This window comes from Macrosteles quadrilineatus, unplaced genomic scaffold, assembly GCF_028750875.1.
Source record: "Macrosteles quadrilineatus isolate MER2022 unplaced genomic scaffold, UCM_ALF_1.0 Scaffold_2__2_contigs__length_208266976, whole genome shotgun sequence".
Classification (NCBI taxonomy): domain Eukaryota; kingdom Metazoa; phylum Arthropoda; class Insecta; order Hemiptera; family Cicadellidae; genus Macrosteles; species Macrosteles quadrilineatus.
This window is the reverse complement of record NW_026542595.1, coordinates 152,437,906-152,460,456: the sequence shown is the minus strand read 5'-3', so window position 1 is coordinate 152,460,456 and position 22,551 is coordinate 152,437,906. Positions and strand designations below refer to the sequence as shown.

At 33.8% G+C, this 22,551-nt stretch overlaps 1 protein-coding gene across 4 annotated transcripts in view; it reads right to left on the bottom strand.

The window, feature by feature from the left end:
* Window positions 1-1,412: 1,412 nt before the first annotated feature.
* The window catches only part of LOC128986113 (uncharacterized), a 74,957-nt gene continuing 53,818 nt past the window's right edge, over window positions 1,413-22,551 (bottom strand). For all 4 annotated transcript variants that reach the window (XM_054406258.1, XM_054406257.1, XM_054406259.1 and 1 more), the window contains 3 exons: window positions 10,229-10,467; window positions 5,099-5,389; window positions 1,413-1,967 (listed from right to left, as the gene is read on the bottom strand). In XM_054406258.1, coding sequence (XP_054262233.1) covers window positions 1,893-1,967; window positions 5,099-5,389; window positions 10,229-10,467 — 605 coding nt within the window. In that variant the 3' untranslated portion in view covers window positions 1,413-1,892. The remainder of the gene's footprint in view (window positions 1,968-5,098; window positions 5,390-10,228; window positions 10,468-22,551) is intronic.

Below are 22,551 nucleotides of genomic sequence, written 5' to 3'. Positions count from 1 at the left end.
TGCTGTAAAAGTTCGCTCCTAGTCCGAACATTTTAGTTGAAATCACATTCCTCCTCGTGCAGCAAGTAGCATTTTTCATCATTTCTAGTGAAGTTTGGCATTTGCCCGTGTTTTGATTTTTTACATAGTGTTTTGCATTAGTTTTTTTTTATTGATTGACAAATTAGTTTCGGTTGGTTAAAGTTAATTATAAGATTACGGTAATTAGTATCTTGTTTCGAAATAGTTGGCTCAATCAGTGATATAAGTACCTAATTCAAGATCTTCATTACACACCCTTGTAAAATTTGTGAATAAGCAACTCGCTGTCAGTTCTGCATGAAAATGGTCACTGCACTCATTTCTTCTTTAATACAGTTGTCTCTGCCACCAACGAGGAGGTCGACGAGTGGACACGAGCAAATAAGCAACTGCTAAATAACGACGACGCTGTGTAGATGTAATCATCACTACACAAAATCCCCAACTATTAAAAATGTCCGGATCTCTTGTAACAGTGTGTGAGCTACTGAAAACGTCCGTAATTGTGGAGTGTTCGTCCGTTTTTTTATGTTTGTGAACAGTGTTCAGCGGACATGTTCGGTTGGTGGAGACGGGGCCAAACTCCAGCAAATTCTGTTAAACCCTGGAGGTAAAAGCTAGCCATCAGCCCCATATTGATCTCACTTGTTGCAGAATGATAAAAATTTGTTTTAGACTTTTTGCTATGGTATTCGTTCAGATTTGCTAAAAAAGCAATTTTATAACTTAGTAAGTTATACTAAATCACCTAATGGATATTAAGTTTTCACAATAAGTTTTTGCTTATTCCACCCTCATTGATGATAAATTAATTTCTGTAAATAATTGATTTGTATACAAATCCTCATTAAAATTGACAATTTACCTTCAAAGTCAGTTTTTAACACCAATGATACATTCAACAGCCTATCAGAGCAATGTATTTCAATTTATGCTCTGATGACCGTCCTCTCAAATCACCAAGCAAATGTCCAGTTACTACTGTAAAGCCGCGTTTTCCTAGGCGCGGAAGTGGAGAGCGGAGAGAGGAACGCGTAAAGCGGACTCCTATTGTCTTAGGTAATTTAGTGTTACTGTTTTCCTAGAAGCGGAGCGGAAAACCATGTTAATCTCTTTTCCTCTCCATGTTCCTCTCTCCGCTCTCCGTTTCCGCACCTAGGAAAACCCAGCTTAAGCAAGAAACACAATACCTATCAAAAGAACTAATTCTTTTAGTCAACAGATATCTTTTTAAACATTGTTACCTGAAAATCACTTATTACTAATTTAGCTTATCTTGCATTTTTGCTATACACTTTTTTAAGATAGCAACTAATGCAAACTAGACCAAATTTACCAACTCTATTCTTTAAGCTTGATAACACAGTTTTGAAAATAAAAACATAAAGTCCTTTACTTCAAATAATATTATAATTTCAGTCAAGTGGATTTAAATACAAAACTCACTAAAGCCTAAGAAAATCGTAAGGTAACAAGGACGATCAAAAACACAATATAAATTAATTTGTCATTTAATAACCTATCACACGGCATCCAGAGTGCCATACACTTATAAACATTCACTGCACTCACACCGATTCAAAATAAACGTCTTCAACATACATGAATAACATAGAATTATAGTAATAGGTATTTAACGTAATCTAATAATTAAAATATAATAGTTCTTTTAATACAAATTTTTCGTTCCATTTCGATATAGTCCCGTCATCGTTCGTCGCACCGTTCACTTAACACTCGCGTAACTACGATAAAAACTGTAAATAAAACTCTTCCGGTTATTTTGATGCTCTATCGCGCGACGGTTGCGTGTGCACACTATAATTGGTTAAAAGTCTGTTGCGATGGTTGCGGCTGCGGTGGGCTTCGGATCACCAACAGAAGACGGAGAGTTCGCCACCATGCTCTCCGCTGTGTCTCCATGCTGTCACAGCTCGCGCCTTCAACTGCAACAACAAGAAAAACATCAGCAAACCGTAAAACAACAATACTCGTAACCACATCAAATAGATTGAGAAAATAGAACCATGCCATAAATACTAATTCACAGGAGAGGGTGTCACCCCGAATCAAAAGTGATTGATTCATGTTGATAGAAGGTGTCAAGTTTTACATGGACTGTGGATTTTCGGATACAGAAGTAGACGTCCCATCATATAGATCAGCTGTCACTACTTCTTTAAACAAGTACATAGTTGTGTGAGCCAGTCATAGAGTGTGCTAGTGTCTAATCTATCCTAATTTATCTATCTATCTATCTATTAATACCTTAGTTAAGGTATTGAAGAAACATGGACACTTCAGACAGTATCCACAAAGAATCACTTGATCACTCCTCCCCTCTTGAAATGACAGTTATTGTACTATTAGAGATCCAAAAAACCCTTTAGGCCTAGCTTACAACACACTGTCTTTTTATCTCATTATGTTGTTAACACTAGTGTATGTGGTAGTTGTAGATTTTCAATCCCACAACATACACTTGTGAATATTTTCAATATGTACAAGATATACTAGTGAATGCTAAAAGTACATAGTTCAATTTCCCAACGTACAAGATACGTCAGTGAATGTTTTCAACCTCAAAACATACAAGATACGCTAGTGAATGTTTTCAATCTTACTACGTACAAGATACGCTAGTGAATGTTTTCAATCTCAAAACATACAAGATACACTAGTGAATGTTTTCAATCTTACAACGTACAAGATACGCTAGTGAATGTCGGAGTGTGTACTACAGAGCAGTGTGGGTCGGTGAGTATTTTTACATCAATGGTGGACGTAAACACAGTGTACGCGAGCCGAGCTATTCTCAGAGCACCAGCCTTGCCAAACATCTCCTGCTGTTCTCATCTCGCCTGCTTCGTCTCACTTACCCACACAACGTAATAGTATATTTATACCAACTATATTTACTTGGACACTTCTTATTTGACATGTTTCTAGTGAATAATTGGGACTGCCAGTACCAACCTTAATTAAATAGTATAAAATTCTGAGGCTTATGTTTAAGCCAATAATCGATCATTCTTGTCAGATTAAAACATATTTTGTAAACAGGATGGATATGAATATATTCTAAAAGCTTATTTAAGACTAATCCATGGAATAAACTGATACAGTTGCATTTTATATTTTTACATTGTAAAATTGAGAGAGAAAAAGAAGGAAAAGAAACCATTATTATCTTTACATGAATATCAAAATTTAAAACTGAGAACACAAGTATTCATTTTTGAGACAAACAAATTAAAATTTTTTGACTGCCCTGAATTTCAAGCAAGATAGGGAGTTTCAATTGGTTACAAAATCAAGCCAAAATAAATTTACAATGTTTCAAAATATATATTTTAAGGTATTTTAACATATAAGGTAGGCCAATATTATTGGTGGTGTTATTTTAACCAAGCACTTTAAGAATAAATTGAATTAACATCAATACGTGCATTGCATATTAAACATGCAAATATGGAAACTGTGCTTTGGCAAACTATTAAAACCTGTCATATTCTGGTCTGCTGCATAGTTAAAACTCTACATATCATAAGATGTGAAATAGAGGGATCGGAAAGTGCATAACGGGTTTGCTAGGTTATTTCCCCAGGCGAATGTACGAGTGCCTTGATCATACATTAACTAACCTCTCTACATTCAACCATCAACACTGTGTTATCAGACTTATTAATTTTATTTGGTTAGACAATTAAATTGTAAAATTAGTAATTATATATTTGTGTTGGACTTGTGATCTTGATTTTTATTGGATGTGGATGAATGTATATTAGGAAAACGGAGGAGCAACCTCTTAGAATTTTAAATTGCTGTTTGTCACACAACAAAAAACATTTGGAATAGTTATGTTTATTGTAGTATATAGTTTTTTTTCTGTAGAACAATATATTACCAATAGAAAGAAACATGTAAAAAATGTTAAACCCAATTTATTCCCATCAAAGGTAGGAAAAATATCTCTCTCATTATCCGTAATTGGAATAAAAAGTACATAAGGTAAAAGCGATGTAAAAGCGGAAGAAATTGTTGAAGCTTCATTTATAAATAATGCTGCTGTACCAGTCGGTTTATATGAAAATCAACAATATGATACAACAAAGCATAATTGAATCGCTGGGGGCATCCCGGCTCGTATTACAAACTGTTTTAAGGCCAGATTTTCACTTAGCAACAAATAAGGGTTTGTTGTTAAATAAGGGGGATTACTTGGAATTCTTCCAAGATGTATAACCCTAACCAGAGTATGAAATTAAAATATTACCTTGCTAAAAGCAAACAATATCCCGTCTTTAAACACAACATACTCTCAGTACGGTAATAAAATCTCCTTGAATCTAAACATTTATATCAGAACATTTTTTTGTAAGATGTACTGTAGTAGGTATATTTTGGGTGGGATGGACAGTATTTATAAAAAAAACATTTTCTAGTGATTAAAGTGTAAAGACACTATTTTTATTGCAAAAACCTAACATGCAGTTTTACACCTTTTATTCCTTGTCGAGAAAATATAACCTCAAAAAATATAAACAGAAAGTGATCAATTATCAATCATTAAGACGCCACAGAATGTACGAGTGCCTTGATCATACATTAACTAACCTCTCTACATTCACCTAGGTGTGTTTTGAACTTTGTTATTGACTAAGATCATCTGTTTCATTAATCATGATCATGTATTTAAAGCCCAATGATCAGGACCAGCTGGGTCCAGTTTTGAATCATCAAAAAGCTACTTACTTTTTCTCAGGATCGAACAGGTGACCTTTCGTTTATTAGGTTAGCACTAACCACTCGGCTATTCAGGGGCAGGCAAAGAAGAAAAACTCATACAGTTTCAAGTTTTAATAATTAAAACCTACTGCCAAGATTCCTCCTGGATTTATAAAAATAACCAAAGTGTACAAAAATAACCTCATATCCTTTCAAATAAAAAAAATAACCATTGTTAATAGTAATTACTTATTTATGGCAGTACTTAGTAGTGCTGTTGAGGCTTGGTCTACTGGTATTACCTTTCTATCAATCTTTCAGATAGTTATTATTAGGCTATTTACAATACCTGTTGCATTTTCTCGAAATCTAGGCACGGACGTTGGATGGCGGCGGTGTGACGGTGCCTCTTCCGGGGCGACGGCACATAGTGAAACAGCTTAGGCGGGGGGCTTAGCGAGCGGTGGCCGGGGCGGTGGGCGTGGCGAGGCGGCGACGTGCGGAACTGTACAGGAGGCGACATGGTGGCTAGCAGTCCCTGGACTTCCTCATCACTACTGCTAGACAGTTCACATCTAGGCAGGGATAGTGACGACACCACAGTACGTCTGCTGGGCTCACTGGATACTTCCGGTGTCACCTACAAACAATTCAATCTTCAAGTACAAGTTTGTACATTTGAATGACGTCAAAGTAGCATTAGTAGGACATTTTAACAGGCGGGGCAAACCGTTATCTTGTACCAGGGATCGGGTAAAGCCATCCCCTTTTTTGTTTCTGAGTCTATTTCGTTACATACTTCATTTGTTTTATACATACACCATACAGATAATTTTAGACTGTGATATCTCAACACTAGAAAGCTTTATCAGGGTACTTATCAGTTCCGCGAAAACCTTAAAACGGTTTTAAAATAGGGATAGGCCGATTTCTGTCTTCAATTTTACAATGATTTCTAAACCAATGGTAGCAAAGATATTTGTCGATTCTTGGTACTGGTAACTTTCGATTGGTGAAACCATGATCATCTTTTAAACCAAATTCAGACCAAAGTAGCTTGACTTTTGTACAAAATATAGTCCAATTTTACAAGCCACACTATGATTTTTTTTACGAAAAATAGATAAATCCTTTAACAGAAATCAAATCATAGGCCACGCCATAGAAAAATTATTGGGGGAAAAATGGATGAGTAATACGCAAGATTATTATCCAAGCTAAAACGTAACTTAAAGGATTTTGTTGAAAGTCAGACAGCTCTGGAATTTTCATAATTGGTTGATTACCGCTGAACACTTAAAGCCTCTCCCAACATTGATCCCACCCTCGTGTCACAAAATTAATCGCCCCTCAGTTTTCCCTATCTGGGATCTGACAACCCTCTCCTCATTTACTGATACAATTGCTATGACTTTGATTGTAAGCGATTCAGTTGTAGTGGGGCTGCAATAGGTAGCCAAAGTTTTAACAGGTCAATTGAATTGAATTTTTACTGGCCAATATTAACTACTGCAGGATGTAAGTGTCCAAGGATTACAATGTACATACAGTAGGGTATGATATTGACTGCAGGGCTTAATTTAAAATCACAATGCACGGTTTTCAGTTAAAATAAAAATCAAATAAAAAATAAAGTCTTCATACACTTAGGTCACTTCTCTTGGACTCTACAATATCAAAAAATATGTAACCATTTTGAGTACGGTTGAGTATGTACGAGTATTTAAAGTCATTTAGTAGGCCTACTAGAAACAGACAAGACTCTAACTCTAATTAATTGTTCAATAGAAAATATAATACTAAATATACTAAATTTGTTGGCTTCGATATTGACAGTAAATAATGGGATGAAAAATTAAATTTATTCTATCCCGGATAAGAGAAAGGTTTTGTTAGTCAACAGTTATTTTTCAAGGCCTTATCATATCTTCTAATTTTATGGTGTTCAACTTGGAACTGCTGTCAACATGTGTATTCTTTGCAATGCTTTGACATATTAGGCTAAATTTAATTCTGGTGCTCATAGAGTATATAAATCATGGAGACACATCCTAAAATTAGGATAAAATTTCCCAATCTAGTATTGCTATTTTATTAAAGTCCTTATTTTGCAGACCTAGTATTATTAACAAATATTTAAATAACATCAATTATTATTATTACCTATCTAAGGTTACAACATGTAAAGTTTGATATGATTTTTTAGTATATATTTTAAGTATAAAATAGAAGTATCTCACTGAATTTTATAAAAGATGGTCACTCTAATAATATTACCTTTGATTGTATATTTAATACAATACAAATCTGTCCATCCACAAACGAAGAAAAGCTTTCAATCTATAAATAGATGTACAAATGTAAGTGTAAACCATTTTGAATGCTTTCTATACGTTACAGAATATTCCCTCTTCTAAGTCAGGGTATATGATAATACAAATGTAAACACGATAAAAACTTGGTTGCGTAATTCACTGATACTTTATCGGCTCACAGTTTGTCACAGGGAGCCAATAGTTCAGCGTTATACTATCACAATTAATATGCACAGGTGCACACATTATAACAAAACAATTGCTGTTTAAAAGACTACACTTCAAAACAATGTTTTATGAAGCTTTCATGATTCCAGAATGTTCCCACTTCTGCACAATTCCAAAGTGTTTGAGGGGATTTACCAAACAACTATGCAAATTTCCCAATAGTTATTATTGCAGCTGGCACTGTAAGACATAGACCTGGAACCGATTTACTTTTTCATTTTGTTGTCCCCAGTAGAGGCCAAAACACAATTTGTTCAAATTTGTATACATGTATCTTTGAATATGATAAATTTAGTAATTTTGTGAACGTTTAGACCGAGATAAACTTGAATGAGTTTGCGAACCAGCAAGATTGGGTCATGGGAACGAGGAGAAAATTGGTTTTTCCTGATTTTCACCCTTAAAACAAAGAAATACGGAAAATAAATAAAATATAGGTCTAATAACAATTAAAACATATATTTACGCTTATACTGTTAACTCACAAGACGGTAAATATACATAAATGAAACATTCGCCTATTGGTTCTAAAGACGATTGGAGTGTCCAATCGAAATCGATCACCATCTTTACCATATTATATGTTTTAAGTTTTATTAAATGTATCTTTTATTTACTTTCCGTAAATTTAATAACACGTTCAATGCTGATCAAGAAGTTAGTTAACATAGAAACGACCAATATCTATTAATTCATTGTGTGGCGATTTAAAAAACGATTTGTATATTGAACCATTGTTATATGTGATAAAAAATTTTAGAGAAAATTAAAAAAAAAACAAGTTATTCCTATGCCGGAAAATGAAACTGTTATCGTTTGCTTGTTTATAGATATATTTTGATCATGAACATAGCTTTTTACCTCTCGCTTATCATCAGATTTATGTATACAGCATGAAGCAAGAAAACATGAAATTAACCTCTTCCTAAATCAATTCTGCACTGACTTGAATTATGAAACCTCCTGAGTAATAAAACCAAAATATACAAGGACAGCAGGAGGAAGGTAGGGGGGATGTAATATATTAAGTATGTTGAGTAAAGGGTATGTAATCTTGAAATAATTTCACCCCCCCCCCTCTCACATCTGCCTACCACTCCCTTAAGTGACTCTCGCTTCAAATTGTAATTAACACACTAAGTCAATTACACACTAAGTCCTCATAATACTACAACAATGGCTTACAACATAAATGTTGTCTTAGAAGATGAGGTATCAAAATAGATTTCAGTTGTTATGGATTGTTCTATCTACTTCTTAAATATTAGGATGAAAAACACTTTTTCTGTTCGGTGTTACATTGTAAATTTCTATTTTTGGTCAAAATCAATTAAACAGCACATTGATTCTACTCATAAAATCATTTCACATTTATTCTATTAACAGGAGATGTAGATTTGTAGAATCACACTGTGAACCAAAACTATAACATTTCATAAATAAATAAATAGTCAGTTTCACCATTGACTTTTGCATACTGAAGTAAAGATATCCATCCCATACTATATATGGAATTAATAAGAGTACGATTGAGTATTACTAAAAGCTGTTTACTTATAACTTGATAATCTGATGATTAATATAAGTACGACTAAAAGCTGTTTACATATAACTTGATAATCTGGAATGATTAATATGAGTATGTGTTAGAGTGTATATGTCTTGAATTTCATATGGATAGTTTTTAACAGCTCAAAGATACATTACTGATGAGATACCACATTGAAGGAGAGGAAAGAGGGGGGGGGGGGGGAGATGAGAGAGAGAAGACTCAATAGAGAGAAGAACAATAAGAATCAGCTACACCAGAGACTAGACTTGTTTCAAATCAGCCATGGAAAAAACATGAGAGCTGAAATCATCAACTCTTTTGTTTTTACCTCCAGTTGTTTCAACACAATGTTTCAATTTAATTATACTGTATTTTATTTCATCCATCCATTGAGGATATTTCACATACTCATTTAAAAAACAGATAGCCTAAAGAGAACAGATTTTTTTCATCTAAGGTAAAAAAATCCTCAGAAATGAAATTTTACCTCTACCGACAGTAACCTCTGTACTGGTCTTATAATACTCGTATAAAGTATTTTATATTATAAGATTAATTGACTGCTGTTGTTAATGGTATATTACCTCATATTATAAACTAGATCCTACGTCTTATGACGTTTTATAAAAGGCTACTGCCTCTTGAAAAACAGAAAATTCACTGACCTGAAATACAAGGTTTTAAAAATCATATATACAAGGTTTTTTGAAATACAAGGTTTGAATACTACTTTAATTTCATCAAACCTAGTGGTGTTTTAAAACTCATGCAAAAGTGGAGGGAAAATGTTGTGGTGTTATTAATTAAGCCTGTTTAGTAATTATTTGCTTACTTCTCTATATTACCGGTGGGGAGTCAAGTCAAGTTAATTATTTATTTTCACATAAGTGTTTAAAACCGAACCAGCATAGCTGGGTAAAAAGTTAAAATTGTCAAATTCAATAATTACAACACAACTTAAAACTAGATAAGAATGGTTTACAATAGAATTTCTGGTACTTTGTTAGTAGGCGTGGTGGGTATAATAGCAATGTACCGAATTTCAAACAGGTCAAAAATTATCATTAACACAGTGTCAAGCAATGGGGACTCTTCTTCGACGGTTTCAAACTGGCTCGAAGAAAGTTCCTCACTCTCCTTGGCGAGCAACGATTTATCAATATTTGATCAAATTTTGTTCTTTGGTGTATTAAGTCACAGTTATTTATTTTTGTTGTTTTTGAGTCTCATGCTATTTATTACTTGTTAAGTTTCATGATATTAATTACTTGTTGATTATGTTATCTATTGATTTTACATTGTTATTTATTTGTTATAGGCTATATCTGTTTTGTTAATTCTTTTTAAATGGTTCTGTCGTTGGTAGGTATAAATAAGTAAGTACCTGTGACCACTTCCGTTTCTCTGGGACGGTGCTGGCGGAGCGGCTCCGGAGGGCTGCGTCTGCCGCATGGTCGTGACCGTGGGAACTGTTGATAACTTCTAACTCCTCCTCAGAGCTATGGTGGTCTCCTTCCCCTTCCCCCGAGTCACTGGGCAGCGCTGAGTCCAGGAAGTAAGGAGAAGCAGGAGTCACACTGCTCACACTAGCGCCTATCACACTGCCCGCCTCACTGTCCATGCCTGAAACACAAACAATTTGTTAGAAACAACACTAAAACATGTCTTAAATACCAAACTCAGAAATACAACAGGCTGCTAGGGAACAAGCTGATCAGTAACACAGCTGTCATCTCATTCATTTAACTCATACTTCACTCATAGTAAGAACTACCCTGGTGTGTCAGCATCGTAATCTCAGAAGCCCAACATTGAAATATGGCCTGAATAGAAGTACCAAACTCAACATTGAAATATGATCTGAATAGAGGTGCCAACCTCAACCTTTAAATATGCCCCTAATGACTACTACAACATTGAAATATACAGTGTATTAACTATCAACCTCAACATTAAAATATGCCTCGATTAACTTCCAACCTCAATATTAAAATATGCTATGAATATCTTTCAACTTCAACATTGAAATATGTCCTTAATAAAAGTAGCAAACACGGAAACAAAAGTCGAAACTTGTGTTGATAAGTTTATAAATAAATACTGCTTCCTTTTATATTACACAAGAAAATTGTAAACTGGGAAAGAATTCTCAATAACTATTTAAGTTACTTGACTGCAATTGAATTTAAAACACAGGTTCAATAGTAACTAGCAAATAATACAGTGTGCGGAACTTCATGTTAACAAGTTAAATTAAAATTACAGACATTAAATTAAAACTCTGTTAAAATAATTATATTTTTTTGCGGTAAGATTAACCTTAGCTTTTGAGAAAATAATTTTTTTATATATATAGGGTGTTTCACAGGAACCCTGACAAACTTTGGAAAATGATTCCTTGAATAAAAACTAGAAAAAAATGTTCTAGGCCTATAAGCATAGTTTCCAAACTTACTCGTATTCTATTTACTGTACAAAGAAAAATAGGTTTTTTTAGGTTTTCATTCAGTGTATCTTATTTTGACCTATGGATTAAAAAATTGACAAGATTTTTTTTTAAATAAAAATGCATTGCTAGACAGAATATTAAATTTCAAAGAGACTTCATTACTATATTTTTGTTTTTGACAACTCTTTATATTGAACCATTTAAGCTTTTGGCTTGCAGCTTTACCAAAAGTTGAAGAATTGAATGGAGAACAAGGAATGAATTATGTATACTATGGAGGTTATTTATGTCAAAACCTAAAATATTTAAAATTTAATATTGAATGCAATTTTTATCAAAATATCTTGTCAATTTTTCAATCTAGAGCTCAAAATATTTAACAGATACACTGAAAACCTTAAACAACTATTTTTGTGTATGAATAGAATACGAGTGAGTTCAGAAACTATGCTTATAGGATATTTTTTCTAGTTTATATCCAAAGTTTATCAGGATTCGTGTGAAATACCCTGTTATTTAAAATCAAAGTTAATTAATTATTTTTGATGCAAATGGATTTTCCTGGTGTAAATAATTTCAAGTATAAATACTTTTAATACTTTACAATGAAATGGTGACCATACAAAGTAGGTATTTTAAGCCAAGTATGAATGGAGATAATTGCTCTAACAACATTTATATGTGGCAGACTCTCAGACGGTGCACACAGAGCAAGGAGAAGTAATAGGTTTCAAAATGCCTGATCACAGATGCATCTAAGGCTTTCTAACCAAACACAGTCATAGATAAATGTTATCATTTGGACAGTTTGAAGAGTATTTTTTAAAGATAATTCTAGTTCAGCATTATCTTAGGCTATTTACATTTTTTTCTTTTTTGCCAAAAACCAATTTTTTATTTGTATCTGACTCTATCTACATTTTCAAAGATGTTTTGAAATGTAACCCCTCTTCCAGAAACACAACACAATGCAAAGAAAAATTATAACAAAGAAAGATTGTATATGATTGGTCAAAGAAAATGAAAGATATTTAATCAAATACCCCATATTTCAGCAAACTTTTGCAGACATAGCGAATCCGATAACAAATAAATTAAGTAGTTGGAACCAGCCCAAGTAAGCTGGGCTCCAATACAATTATAAATAACCTGGTGATCTTTATTCTAGTAATGCCAGATGTGCGATCAACATTCTAATCCTAATCACTTTTTTATGGTGGGAGTGTTTAAATTTTCAATTGATTGATTATTTAGTAATTAAATGTAATTTATCACAATTTAAAGGTCAAATTCTTATACTTCATTTCCCTGATATAATCATTACACCTTTTCAAGTAAGGTGGCATAGGCTTTGAGGGCTTATGCAATGATTTACTAATATCCAGTTTATCAGATATTTTATTGTGATCGCAACTAAAAAGTCAGTGATGAATCATGAATATCTATGACTATCTTCAGTACCTATTACTTTGAGGAAATACTTCCTTTTGCAAATAAATAGGTGGGATGGAATATGTGATTTTAAATTTTAAAGGTTAATTTAAATTTATTAGTTATCATGGTGCTCACAAGCTCAATTAATGTTAATGCAGATTATATTAAGATGTTTAACCGATTTATGTCCAAATTGCAGGATTTTTACAAAAATGTTATCACAGCAACAAAACTCGCACAAATGGCTTTTGGAGACCATGAATTGAAAAAATACAGAGGTCTTAAACTAAGTTATTACTATGAAAACTGCAATCATCACTTCTTCCCTATAAGGAAATTTACAAAACATCTTTCGTGATTTGTTTAGCGTTTTTATGATCAAAAATGTATCAAAAAAAGTTTTAAGAACTAATATTTTATTATTTACACCACCAATTGATGAGATGGGGGCATAATGAGTGCTGTTAAGAATAAGTGTAAAAATATAATATGAACTAACATTTAGTTAGTCAACAAGAGAATGTTTTCTTAACAATATAAAAAAATTAACAAACAAATGCCAAAATGTGAAATAAATAAGTGGCATGCACAAGCACTAAACTGTTTCTGTTAACCTAAGCACTACCAAAAAATATTTTGTACGATCAAATCCAGCGAAGACTTGGGTACATCACACTATAACACTATACAATCACTGTATCTCAGTACACATTCACTGGTTGGTAGACCAAAGTGTATGAGTCATCCAGTGTTGCCATATCGACTGCAACTAAAGCGAAACACTTTTGAATGGTAAACTGCAACATCATGCAAATCAGTCTTCAGTTCTTCACCACTCTCTCAAAAATGATAGAATTATAAGAAAAATAACGGAACATAGCCTATATGAAGTTTAATTCCCTTGTTTATAAGTCTGTTTATAAAGGAGTACTTAAACAAATTTCAAGGATGGTAATTGTTCTAAATTGAGTTTATATAAAAAAATACAACAAATCAACAATTTAATATAGGCCTAAAGTTTTGTCTGTAGTGACTTGTTGCTTTTTCTTATGGTTGTATTGTCTTTTCTGGAATTAATGTATTATTTTTTATCAAGATGACTTTATACTCTACATGTGCAAATATCTTGTTCTAGTTTTGTTTTTGTTAGTTATTATTTATTTTGAGATGACATTCACATTTCATGTGTTACAAATGTGTGATTGTTCCGTTATCATGAAATGGCCTGTATATTTTCTCAGCACTCTTATTTCCCAAACCCAGCAATAAGGGTTTTCGATCATTTCTTTGGTCAGCGCCCAAGTTTCTGGGATATTATGGTATGATATGAATCCAATTTGGTATCTACTCACACCCTGCAGCTTATTGGACAGATTTCTACAGACCTACTACACCGGAAATGCTTGGCACACACATTGCTTGACACAAGTGTCGCCCAGTTAACATGTTATTTTATGCCCTAAATCGGTAAAAGAAGAAGCAATATAGAATAGACCAGTTATGAAAAAAGTTTGTTATAAAACGGGTTACCTAATTAAATTCTTTAAAATTGTCATTTTCAATTCCCTAAATAGAAACAAATATACCTACGATGCTTGCAAGTACAAAATACTAAAGCATTTCTTTTATTAAATTTGCATTTGTTTAAACAATTTTTATCTGTACAAACTTTTAATTCAATCAGACAAAAAATATAGAAGCAAGCTATTCAACTTTATTTGCAGTTTCATTAGCCAATTGATTTCGAAGGTAATTGCTACAATTTGGTACTCTTTACATTATAAAATCTGGAAGAAATTAAATTTTTGTAAGAAAAAATTTGGAATGTTTTCAAATATTTAATCCAAACAGATTTTCTATGAATTCTATATTTAACCACAAAACAAATTCACCAGTCACCTCATTATCAATATCAAACATTAAAACACAAGAACAAACACAAACCTCTGCTTCAAGTCGTGTTTTAATATTGATAATGCACTTATAAGTCTGCTCTTTGCCCAAGTAGAATGTTTAAACAAATCTCACATCAAAGCAAAGTGGCACAAGTTAAGCTTTTCAATTCACATAGGTTGCTGAAAATGTAAATATAATCTTCCTGCATTCCCAGTAGAGTATAAACCAAACAATCAATGTTACTAGCTTGAACCAATATGTAAAGGTACGTATATTTTTGCATTCATAATTTAAAGTTGAAATTCACAAATTATTATTAACAATTAGTTTAATAAGTTTAATGTTCTTCCTACAAATTTAAATTTGCCGTCCATTAACAATCACAATATTAAATAAATACCTTGATGGATAGTTTTTTGTAAAAATCGCCAAATGAATTTTTGACTACAAATGCGCACAAACTCATAAACAGTTGTTTTTAAACTATGGCAGTAAATCAGTCAAGCAGGGCTTCACCACTTTTTGGTTAATAGTAAAAAAATAATATTATTTCACACATCACCGAAAAGTTTAGAAAAGTTCCTTGACAAATCAAAATTTTATTTAATAGTAAATTAAAAAAAAAAAATTTAAGTTCTCTGATTCGATTGTGAGCGAGATCGATTTGGAGAGATCAAGATGAATCTCGGATGACAGGAGAAGATTCGAACCGCCATTACAAAAAACGCTCAAAAGAGACGAATGCAAAAAAAGAAGTTTGTAATCGACACAAATTAAAAATCATTTTTTCGTAATATTTAATTTAATTATGGTTTAGCCTATTGAAAATATTATTAACTCAAGGTTTGTGTTACTTATGAAAAACCTAACGTAACTAATCTTCCAAACTCAACAAATCCTATACAAACACCATAACTTTTCTACTCCACCATGACGTGTACTAGTATTTTTTTATTACAACCACTACATTAGATTCTCAGAGGGATCATCAGACTATATAATTAAAGAGAAACGCGACCGTACATAGCATCAAGCGAGGGATGACGCAGCACACAGTGGCAGGGGGTATAGAGGGTTGTATATTGTCAAGGGTACCAGCGGCAGGGGGAGGGGTAAGGTAAGAGCCCTCGAGCACTGGGGGGGGGGTGGAAGGGGGGTTAGAATCTGACACACAGACGCAACGCTTTGTCTCCAGTTGGACCGTGCATTCGTGTATTGGAGAATGCTAAATTCATTCGCCTTGGAGAATATTGTACAAACAAAAGGTGTTGATTAAACTACACTTTGAAAAATAATAATTGAGCTAAGTAAAGTACCCCCGCCGCAGCAAAAAGCACAAAGGGTATTTCCATATTCCTGATTGGATTTCACTCAAATATATCCTAAAAATGACAGATTAATTCCACATTCAAATAACATTAGGTTTCATAAGTAGTACAGGGAAACTCATCATGTGTGTTTTTAGTGAAATGTTAAATAGCTTAGTACGAAAAAAATTGTCAAATCTAATTATAAATCCATAAGCAAGCAAACTACAACTGATACTCATTATTCTCCAAGAGAATTTAAAATACAGTTTCTTGGAGCTATCTCTGTAATTGTAAGCGTACAACAGCTTTTCATGTTTGTTTTTTAAGCTGAACAAAATGGCCTGGAACTCTGGAAGGGTCAAAAATGGAAATAGCTTGCTTTACCAGGTTGCACGTTACAAACCCCCGGAATGGGTAAGGGAATGGGCTCACGTAGCAGTAGTACAGGTAGAACTAAATTTGGTATTTGCATTATAACGTGAATGATTCAGGGGCTAAATAATAGACAAATTTACGTTGTTGGTACGAAGTTACAAAATTACCAAATAGGCTAAACAAAAAAAAATCAAATTTAAAACCACCAATTGTACAAAGACATTTAGGAGCATCATGAAATGCATCAATTAAGCGACCAAAAATCAAGTAATGATCTTGAAAAATGTCAGATACTATGCGTTGCATCGATACAGTATATAACTACTCCATTATAGTAAAATCTGTAAAAAGCAACAATTATTTGAAGAGGATAATTATTTAAAGAGTTTGGAGGGAAAAACCAACGTTGAAATGGGCAATACGAAAGGATCAATGTTTATTTATGTATACAGCAGTACATATGTGTATCTGTAAATAATCGACAAGTAACGCTCGATTATACGAGAGCTCACTGAAGATGAGCTGTCATAGGCTTAAGACGTGCCCATGAAATAACTACCTTTAACACTTTCTAGCAAGTGTCAATACAGTACAATTCAGAATTAACTATCGTATATAGCTTACTACATTTTGTTTTACTAATATAAATAAGATTTATTTTACATCCTGTCTATATTAGTAGCTTACACCTATACTGCAAATAAGCAATTTGCCTCTTTCCATTGTAACGGACTTGCAGGCCTACTACATGCGGTGCATCCCCCTATAACAGTGAGAAAATTATATTTTGCAAACATAGATTAAAATATCTAGACAACGATTCTTACCGCAATAGCCTCTATTTCGTAGTTCACGCCACAACACTACTTTTTGCATCCACGTCCTCGTGTTTACGACAGGGAAATGACCAATAAAAGTCGGACTCGTGTGTCGTGGGCGTACAGCCGTTTCGCAATCTCCACCACTCGTTCCACACTCCTAATTGTTATCTATGATTACTTCAACAATGAATACTTAGCCTAATTGGAATTAATTTGTAGGTACTCTTTTTTCAAGCACGGTCAAAATGAAAAAGTCGGCCTAAATCAGTCCCGGGTCTAGGTCTTTCCGTGCCACCAACGGCAATAATAGCTTCTTATAATTTGCAAACAAGAACATTAAGATATTTTGAGACGTCGATAGTGTGACCTGTTGGACAAGTGCATTGACCAAACCCAGCAAAACTAAAAAACCAAAAGACCTAAATTTATTGTAAACTACAGCATATTTTATGACCCCCAATAAGAGCGTAAATGGAACTTTTCGATAATTACACTATTATCTTTTGGTAAAATGTCTACAACAAAATCTACTTCATCATCCAAAGTCAATGCTTAATAATGTGTAGATTTCGTAAAATAAATTAAATTATCTGCGGCTCACACAGACCCTCACAATCCCAACTCATATCCCAAAGCATTGTGCAATATTGTTGAAATGTTTGTCCAGTGAAGTCACGACCGAGTGGGCTTAAGTATGTTATAATTAAACAAGAGCTAATTAATTTAGACGCACTTCAAACCTTCAGACCGAAAGCGTCAAAACTCCAATTGTATCTCGTCTCAAAATAAACCACCCGTCATTGCCCCCCTTCAACATACTGTTGTGGAATTTGTTAATTGAGTCATTTTAGAAAACCACTAGCAATTTTTTTGTTGAGGTGAGTATGAAATCAATGTACGCGCGTTTAAAAACACTTTAACACAGCCAACCCGCAGGGATTCTATTAATAAATTAGTTGGATAGCTATTTTTTACCACCAACATTAATGTTAGAACACGTGTAACATTGGTTACAAATGTTATAGGTAACATTGTAGCCATAATTTATTTACGTTTTACTTATGATAATTAAATGGATATCAACCACTAAATCAAATCGGAATATTAATTTTTTTTACTAAATTCTTGTGAAGGACATAAACAATTGCAACCTTAACATTTAAAAAGTACAAAATTCCAAATGATCACATCTGCAACATTGGGAAATGCATCTTTTTCACACGCAACAGCAACACGCATGAAAATGTAAAACATTTTAACAATTTAAAATTAAATATTCGACGTAATCATTTAATCCAATCCCGGATTTGTGGTGAAACTGCAAGCGGAGGTCGGCGGAGTGCATTTTACTGGGCTGTTTGTATTTTTCAAGAGCTCTCCAAATGCAGCGCGCACTGACGTGTATAATGCGGCTAGGCGGGGTTCTCTAGTCCTAGTCTGCAGCTTATTTTGAACTAGGAAATCGTGTGGCTCAAAATCGATCGCAGTGGGATTATGGCCCCTCTCCCTATTTGATTGTGTTTTAAACTGTTTAATCTCCAAAATATAAAATTTTGAAAAGGTGATTTTAGTAGTGCAAATAAGTGAATGGCGAAAATACTTTTCCTCTCAGCGTTAATGTAACTACATTTTAATTAAATTGCACACTTGTTTAAGAAAAAAGTTCAAAATTCATAAGTCCTACATTTTACCTTTGTAAATCAGCTTCTCAAATGTTCTTCCTTCCGTTCTGTTTTCCAGACATTCACGAGCAGTTGTAACTGTTATTTAGATGCAATTATATGTATAGACAGAGGCGGTGCCTTGGGCCCCACGCTTATCAGGGGCCCCGCACAGCCGTATTTCTTCGTCTTGGGCCCCGCAATCTCTAGGGTCGCCACTGTGTTTTTGTACCATTATACCCTCAGCCGTGAAATGTGCAATATTATGTAAAATAATACCATGATGAACACTGACAAATTTGTATAATGGAGTACGATAATATATTTCTTAATCGGGACTATCTTCTGTAAAACCTGCGGACGAATTTTACAGCTATCAAAATCACTGACGTCCTCGGCTTTTTTGCAACAGGAAGAAGCAACTTTAAACCCGCAACGTATATATTGAATACATCAGTTTTTTCTTCAGTAACTCAATAACTCGTTTATTAAACCAAGTAGACACAATTACATGTATAGGTTAGGTCACAATAATATAATATAAAATGGAATTGAACTTAGAATAATAAAATTACCTTAAACATAAAATTTACAAATCATTCTGTTTCAAGGAAAATTAAGACTCTAGCCGTCAGTCAGGAAGTCACGGACGCTGTAGTAGCATTTATTTAATAGAAAACCTTTTAACTTCCTTTTGAACCTCATGTGGTCTTACTCTGTCTTTAGATGCGTTGGAAGGTGGTTAAAGATACTTACTGCATTGTAGCGGAGATTTTTTTGAAAAAAGGTTGTACAGTGGACAGGGACTGGAAGATTATAAGAAGTTCTTAAATTGTAAGCATGGTTATGGGAATTATTGAACTTGTCGATGCTTTGTTTTAGGAATGGCAAGGTTTTGTAAAGTGATGGAAACGTTAAGATGTTTGCAGTTTGAAAAAATGGTTTGCAGGTTTGTCGTCTTTTTAAAGAAAATATAGCTCTAATTGCCCGCCTTTGCAAACGGAATAGAAATAAGGTCCACTTATTCTCATACCCCCATATGGGCAAGGCATAGGTAAGATGTGGGAATACAAGGCCATAATAGGCAGAAAATAGGACATCAGATTTCCACGAATTTGCAAGGGTGCGGATGGCAAATATTCCTGAACTAACCTTTTTAACTACGTGGTCAATATGATGGTAAAATTTTAACTTGTCGTCTAAAAGCAATCCGAGAAAATTAGTGCAACTAATGGGGTGGACAGGATACACATCTATATGAAAGCTAAAAGACGAGGAAGAACAATCAGAGATGTGGAAATTAAGAATATGCGTTTTAAGGGAATTGACATAGAGCAGATTGTCGTCAAACCACTGAGCTAAACTGTTATAGTTCAGCTATAGTTTTCATCATAGTTCAGCTTGTTTTCATCATAGCTCAGTATGACGAAAACCCCGTTATTCCATAAATTAAAACAGTGATTTAGGCAAGTAAGTATTTGATTTGTAACATTCCTCATTTTTTACTACAATATTATTCTCTGCCCCCCCCCTCCATTTTTATAGTTGCAATGCAAAATATGACCTCTTACATACTAAGCATGAGTAATTAATTCAAAATTACAATTTAAATAAAAAAAACTTTTAAAATTTACCTGATTATACACAATGTAACGTATTACTCACCTAGTGTAAATAATTACTCAACACTTTAAACTAAAATAAAAAAAACACTTTAAAATATCCCGAACGTAAAAAACGCCTGCAAGTAAAACGAAAAATCGGTGTCGTCAACAACTATCGACCAGCGCTTGAAAAGCACTTAATATTTAACCGTGATTCCAATTTGTAAAACACCGTCTCTGGAAGACAAAGCGTTTTGTGCCCGCTTCATATTTCTAAGTGTAGTAGGAGCGTCACCAGTTGGTAATTTGACATTCAAGCAAACCTTTCCACTCGTACCCGCGCTAATTTAAACGCCACTCTCAATCTGTATTATATTTTCGAACAATACCTCGTTAAGCTATACAGTGTTTAGATTGCATTACTATTCAGGGGTTATAGATTATAATTCTAATTCGGTTGAGTTAACTGACAGGGTTAGGCTTGGCACTTGCCTTTAACCGAAAAAGTTACTGGTTCAAGGGCTGAATCCAAACCAAGTTGACAATATTGCCATTGGGTTATAATTTTGAGTAGCTGCTGTACCCGTGCTTAGCAACAAGAAGATGTACTATACCACCTAATCCAAACACTTGTTAAGTAGTTTGAAGCCACTAAATTTAATAAAAAAAGAATAACCTAAATTGTAATTGCCCTAATGTTTACATGAAAATATATCAATAACAATATTTTGATAACTTTTAACACTTTAATAAATAGAAAGAAGAACCTGGATTGATACAGCAACGGTTGTTTTTTCCCCATAGTCAATGACATAGTTGTAGAATAAATAGAAACCTGCCACATAGTTGTGTAAAATAAAATATTACATTTATTTTCTTTGGATCAGCTGTCTGAAATAAATTGTGAAATAAGCAATTTGGCAGTTCTGCGTGTTTATATTGACATTCCAAGGCAAAGGTAAACATCGTGAATTTTCTCATTTTTCCATGGAGACCAATTAATATTTACTTTTGAAAACCTCGCCTGAAAACTTTGGACGTCTAAGGGGCGTAGCCCGAGAGGAACTCAAGGAAGTGAATAGGCCTATGACATTCCTAGATATGTGGACCATCTTTGTGCTCAATTTTGGCTTTATCGGTTTAGTATTTTAGTCGTGACAGCTGCCCAGACAGGCAGACACCACCTAAATTTTATAAAAGTATAGAGATTTTGTTTAAAGTTTTTAAATGGAACAAATCGTGTTTTGATGCAAAATATTGGTCACATGTTGTAGGATTTTGTAAAAGGAATACAGTGATACCAATATCACTAAGAAAACAATAACATGTGTATAAATTAAGCCGGATGAATTTGTTTTTAATGAGCAATAAACAATAAACAATCATAAAAACGACACGTTCTTACTAATAATGTTTGGAACGCGTTCTCTGTTTAACAGTACAATCCAAATACACAGGGAAAACGCCAGCGATACCCAAGGATTGTTTTGACCCAAATATTAGTTCGATCAAACTTAACAAAATGGTTTCAAGATATGCCTTCAATCGGCAGCAAACTTGCAAAACAGAAACTCACTCATTAGCAAGAGATAAGCTAATGGCATAGCTGTTAAGTCAGTTTACAATTAACAATTAACACCATGTCAATTCAAAAATAAACAAATCAAACTGTTTCCTTTCTTTACTTATAACTAAAACATATAGTAGGAATATAATTTTGATTTCAACGAGTATACCTGCTACTCAAGATTGAGGTTAAACTATATAATTACAATTCGATACATGCACATCCTTCAAATTCAATTATTCGGGTTGAAAGTTTCACTTTAATACATTCTTGAATTACACGACGCAATCGAGTTAAATAAGCTGATAGTATAGCCCAGCTGAAAGCCACTAACACAAGAACCACGAGGGAGAATTTTGTTCAGCCGGGTATCCACAGTGCGAGGCTGCTCGCTGCGAATGCCTCGTGCCATCTGCCTCAGGGTGAGCTCTTTAGCTGGCAGCTAGTTTGTAACCACGAATGCTCACTGCGAGCACGCGAACATGGCGCGAGCCACCCGCATTCGTAGTTAAGACAGTCGGTACAATGGTGTTTTTCCATAGAAAAGTGCAAGTTTCTGCTGCTGCTTTTATTGTGATTGCAACGATTAT